We start from the raw sequence: 6000 nt of genomic DNA, 5'->3' as shown, positions 1-6000 counted from the left end.
TAAGGTGTCAAATGACTCTTCTGCTGATCAAAATCGTATACTTTGTGGTGAATGTGTGTAGTAATTATAAGATGTTTAAAGCAAAACAGGATAAACATCAAATAGCTTGATAAGTCTTTTAGTTCCTCTTTGTTCCTTATACTATATTTACCGTTTCTCCGATTTAAAAATGTTAATTTACGCAGATGATAAAACAAAAAATACCTGCATTATTACGTACTTGTGTCTTTCTTACGTCATAACGTAATTCTTGTGTCACATTATAAAGTTAACACAAGGTAATGATCAAAATATCAAATAGTCATACAAACAGCGCAAATAGGTAAATACATTAGTTTGCAATACATGGACAGAATCATGTTTGAACTACATTTTAAGTCAGACATGGATAGCAAACAAGCGAATCAACTGACTTTATGTATCCTTTTTTTTTTTCCATTTAAACATGACACACAAAGCTGTAGGCGTATACTGGTGTAGACAATAACTATCATAAACTTTATATCATTTACCTTGCAGTTCCAATAACTTCAGTTACCATGATCGAGCCAAGTACATCACCAGTGACTGTGAATGAAAGTACAGAAGTAGAGTTTAAATGTCAAACATCAAGTGGTCTTCCAGCAGCTTCCGTTAGCTGGTATAAAGATTCTGGGACATCTGGAGATTCCAGTGATGATACAGAAATTACTTCAAGTATCCAATCAACGCCTAGTACCACAAACAATCATATAGAGGTGACCAGCGTATTGAGATATTCACCACCAAGGAATGAAAATGGATGGAGAATATACTGCACAGCAAGTAATATTCTTGGCCAGACCCCGATTGTCTCAGGGAGGAAACCATTGCTTAATGTTCAATGTAAGTTGTAGATCATTAAAACATTCAGTAGTAATGATGATAATAATAATAATAATAATAATACTATTTAGAGAAGGTAGCACTTGAAGAAATACATGTAGATCAGTACAAAATACAAATGATAAATTTTAGTTTTAAATGTGGCCTTCTGAACAACAACAACAACCACATACAATTTACACTGTCACATAACCTAATTAATATCACATTCTTCTTAGACAAATACTGTGTACCTTAAGCAGTATATTCTACATGAATTATTCATAAGACATTGAAATGTGAAATGAATTGAAATTCATTCAAACATCGATGTACAGGCGGCTAGTATTGATTGCTGAACTTGACCGTATTTTGGACATTTTTCGAATATGTCTGTATGTTATGGAAGGATAATTATGCGGATTCATGATTTTGCGATGCACCCGATTCGCGAAAAATAGCGAAAATTATAACAACGCGAATAATACCAGATTTACAGTACCCCTTAAAATAGATATTGCCTGTAAGTATCCGTTTATAAAATTTCCATTTAGGCAATCAATTAGTGACGTAATATCTGCGTGCATAATTTCCGCTGATATAAAGAAAAAGATTCTTTAGGCAGTCATCTGTAAGATGTATTTATATATTTCTTATTTAATAGATGTTACAGAACATGTAGAATAAATTTCATTTGGTATTGAATTCTAAACATTTGTACCATTGTAACGAAAGATTTTTACCATAATTTGTACGTTGTTTAGGTATAATTATATCATTATGATCAGTAGATCTTAGATTGTATGTTTCATAGCTGGAAAAGGTTACAATTTCATAGATATAATGTATAATTATGAAGGTGCTACATTGTTGCAGGCTTTGAAATTAAGACAGCCCATGAGGAAGTTACATCTTTAAATGAATGGCATCCACCCAGGCTCTTTTGGCATAAATTTTGTTCTTGTGCGTATTGTTTTATTCAAAATTAATCCTGCAGCTCTACCTAGAATTAGAGGCCTCCGTGGCCGAGTGGTTAATGTCGTTGACTTAAATCACTTGCCCCCCATCGATGTGGGTTCGAGCCTCACTCGGGTCGTTGAATTCTTCATGTGAGGAAGCCACCCAGTTGGCTTACGGAGGGTCGGTGCGACGTTAAACCCAACAAAACAAAACAAACTACCTTGAAGTTTCATTTTTGTTCTTTAAAGAACTCTTATTACCATGACACCTTAAAGTACAATAATAATCAAATATAGACATTACATATGCATTCTAGAAAAAAACATTTTCATTTCATCTGTCAAATAGTACGACATACGTCTCAACAATGCTATTTCTGAGTTATGTTTAGTGCAAACTGTTTCAGTTTGAACATTCCACTACATGTGTTGACTATATAAACACCTTATAATTTTTGCACCTTGACATTTTCTACTACTTGCTTAGAAAATCTAAAAATAGTTATTACAATTATTACTTTTTGTTTAGTACACAAAACTATGCATTTTTTCTTTGCACATAATCTAAATTCTGCTAGAGTTTAATTTGCACTTTATCTAAATCATAATCTGATTCATACATAGTAGAGTCATCAGTATAGAGATCTATATTTCCACTCTTTAAAGCTAAAGCGATATCATTGATATATAATAAGAATAAAAGAGGGCCAATAATAGAACCTTGAGGAACTCAAGAGGTTACAAGCATACTGTCAGATTTCGTGTTTCTCACTTTTATCATTTGGGTTTTGTTTGATAGATATGATTTTAAAAAATCAGCACTTTCATCTAAAATTGTTTCAATTTATGCAATACAATGTTATGATCAACAAGATCAAAAGCTGTTCGTAGATCTAAATATACAATTCCGACATATTTACGAGAATCTATATCTGAAAGCCATGCTTCTATTAGCCTAGTTAGTGCTGTATGACATGAATGATACTGTCTATATCCGTATTGAGTTCTGTGAATGTTGTTAGGTTTCTTAAAGAAGGAATGGATCTGGTTTGCTATGTGTCTCTCAAATATTATTGAAATTGTAGGCAAATAGATACTGGCCCTCAACCCGGGGCTAGAGGGCGTGGACGGTAGCATGCATTTCCACTACCGTCCATGAACAGTCTCAATCAAACCGAGCCTGCAACATTTTCGTTTTTGTCGTGTTGGGCGGTTTGTGAAGTTTCCACTTTTCTCTATTCTGTAATTATTTGGGTCTTGTGCCGTGTGGGCGGCCGTAAAAAGTCTCCCCGTACATTCAATCAAGGCTGTTATATTTCGTTCTTCTCGGATCGTTCAGCACGACTTTTATGTCGTGTTGCTGGTACTGTTTAGTTTCTCAGCTTACATTCCGGCCTTGGTGGTTCCAATACTCCAGCTTTCACAGCTTTGGGTATTGTATAATCACTCCTTAGATATGGTGCCTGCTTTTTAATTTTGTCTTTTGGCAGTTCCTGTGATATGCAGACTCCATAACCTCAGATCCCCTTTCTAAATTCAAGTTTGTCTTGTCCTGCTCATTGTTTTCTCGTTTAGGGCAAACCCATTATTTGAACTGGGGACTATACGCCGCTTTTCATGGAATTACATGTAATTGTATCATTGAAGGTTCCATGTGCACCGCCGTATGAACACATCTGCGGATGAGTCTTAAATTATTTTTGCACTTGTAGCATGAGTAAATGTGGAGTTCTGCTAAACCCGGGGCTAGAGGACGTTGACGTAGCATGCATTTCCACTTCCTTCCATGAACAGGCTCAATCAAACCAAGCCTGTAACATTTTCGTTTTTGTCGTGTTGAGCGACCTGTGGAGTTTCCACATTTTCCTATTTATTTATCACCACCTTTGAATACTGGGAAAACGTAAGCTCTTTGAGAGCATCAGGAAATATACCGCTTACAATACTTGTGTTTATTAGCTCACCTGAGCACAAAGTGCTCAGGGTGATGTATTGTGATCGCTCACCGTCCGGCGTCCGTACGTCCGTCCGTCTGTTGTACGTCCGTCCGTCGTCCGTCCACACTTTCCTTTAAACAATATCTCCTCCTAAACCAACAGGCCAATTTTGATAAAACTTCACTGGGATGTTCCGGGGATGGTCTTCTTTAAAAGTTGTTCAAAGAATTGAATTCCATGCAGAACTCTGATTGCCATGGCAACCGAAAGGAAAAATTTTAAAAATCTTCTTCTCAAAAACCAGGAGCCCTAGAGCTTAGATATTTGGTGTGAAGCATTGCCTAGTGGACCTCTACCAAGTTTGTTCGAATCATGACCCCGGGTTCAAAACTGACCCCGTCCCCCAGGGGTCACTTTATTTTACATAGAAAAATCTTAAAAAATCTTCTTCTCGAAAACCAGAAGCCCTAGACCTTAGATATTTGACATTTAGCATTGCCTAGTGGACCTCTACTAAAGTTGTTCAAATCATGACCCCGCCCCAGGGGTCACTTGATTTTACATATGAAAATCTTCAAAAAATTTCTAAAAATAGACCAGAAGGCCTAGAGCTTAGATATTTCACGTGTAGCATTGCCTAGTGGACCTCTACAAAATTTGTTCAAATCATGACCCCCGGGGTTAAAATTGACCCCGCCCCAGGGGTCACTTGATTTTACATAGGAAAATCTTAAAAATCTTCTTCTCAAAAAGCAGAAGCCCTAGAGCTTAGATATTTGACCTGTAGCATTGCCTAATGGATTTCTACTAAAGAGGTTCAAATCATGACTCCGGGGTCAAAACTGACCCCGCCCTGGGGGTCACTTGATTTTACATATGAAAATCTTCAAAAAATTTCTTAAAATAAACCAGAAAGCCTAGAGCTTAGATATTTCACCTGTAGCATTGCCTAGTAGACCTCTACAACATTTGTTCAAATCATGACCCCCAGGGTAAAAATTGACCCCGCCCCAGGGGTCACTTGATTTTACATAGGAAAATCCTCAAAAATTTTCTAAAAATAAACCAAAAGGCCTAGATCTTAGATATTTGACATGTAGCATTGCCTAGTAGACCCTACAAAATTTCTTCAAATCATGACCCCCCGGGGTCAAATTGATCCCGCAACTTAGCATTACTTGATTGTACATAGAAAAATCTTCAAAATTTTCTAAAAATAAACCAGAAGGCCTAGAGCTTAGATATTTAACATGTAGGATTGCCTAGTGGACCTCTACAAAATTTGTTCAAATCTTGACCCCCCCAGGTCAAATTGACCCAGCCCCAGGGGTTACTTGATTGTACATAGGGAAATCTTCATAAATTTGCTTAAAATAAACCAGAAGGTCTAGATCTTAGATATTCGATATGTAACATTGCCTATTAGACTTCTACAAACTTTGTTCAAATCATGACCCCCGGGGTAAAATTGGCCCCGCCCCAGGGGTTACTTGATTGTACATCGGAAAATTTTCCAAAAAATTTCTAAAAATCATCAGTTTGACATTTGAAACATGTAGCTCATATTACTCTGGTGAGCGATCCAGGGTCATCATGACCCTCTTGTTGTAAAAGCAATCCACGTTGTAATATGGTCATCGCAGCAATATATTTGGACCGATTCTATTCAATCCTGTTGATTTATGCACAATTATCAATATATGTTTAACTTCGAAAGGTGTTATAGGTTTAGTAACAAAATATGTATTGGTATTAAGTTTACTATCAATGAAATCATTAAAGTTTGAGAAATCTGGTTCTGCAAAACCTGTTTCTTTATAATATTTGATAAATTGATGAACTGTTCATTTAGCATATTTAATATATTAGTCTGTAACTTATATAACTCGACCATTACTCATTAACTAAGCTGGTAATGCTATGTCCTCGTCTACAGTACTCGTGCTTGAAATATATCTAATAATTTTCCAAAGATAGCTTGTGCTTTTGTTAAACCATTACGGCCTGATTGTAAATATCCTTTTTACTTTTCTTAATCAACGATGAAACTTTATTACGCAGAATATTTTATACTTTTCTTTTTTTTTCTAATCCTTGTGGTCCCTTTGAAAAATCGCATGTTTTTTTTTTCTTCATTAAACCATGTTGGCTGGGCATCGCGCTTAACATTTTTGTTTTTAAAGGCGCATGTTTTGAAAGTTCACTGTTTCAATAGTAATAAATGTCACAAGAGAGGGTTCATTTCTAAAGTTTACTTCAAC

General features: G+C 36.0%; 1 protein-coding gene across 1 annotated transcript in view; it reads left to right on the top strand.

Moving 5' to 3' along the window:
* The first annotated feature begins 523 nt into the window (after window positions 1-523).
* The window catches only part of LOC128551789 (hemicentin-1-like), a 32081-nt gene continuing 26604 nt past the window's right edge, over window positions 524-6000 (top strand). The window contains exon 1 of the mRNA XM_053532705.1: window positions 524-864. Within this exon, the coding sequence (XP_053388680.1) occupies window positions 540-864 (325 nt within the window). The 5' untranslated portion in view covers window positions 524-539. The remainder of the gene's footprint in view (window positions 865-6000) is intronic.

Source organism: Mercenaria mercenaria, unplaced genomic scaffold (genome assembly GCF_021730395.1).
Source record: "Mercenaria mercenaria strain notata unplaced genomic scaffold, MADL_Memer_1 contig_1701, whole genome shotgun sequence".
NCBI classification, from domain to species: Eukaryota; Metazoa; Mollusca; class Bivalvia; order Venerida; family Veneridae; genus Mercenaria; species Mercenaria mercenaria.
This window is presented reverse-complemented; position numbering and strand designations above follow the sequence as displayed.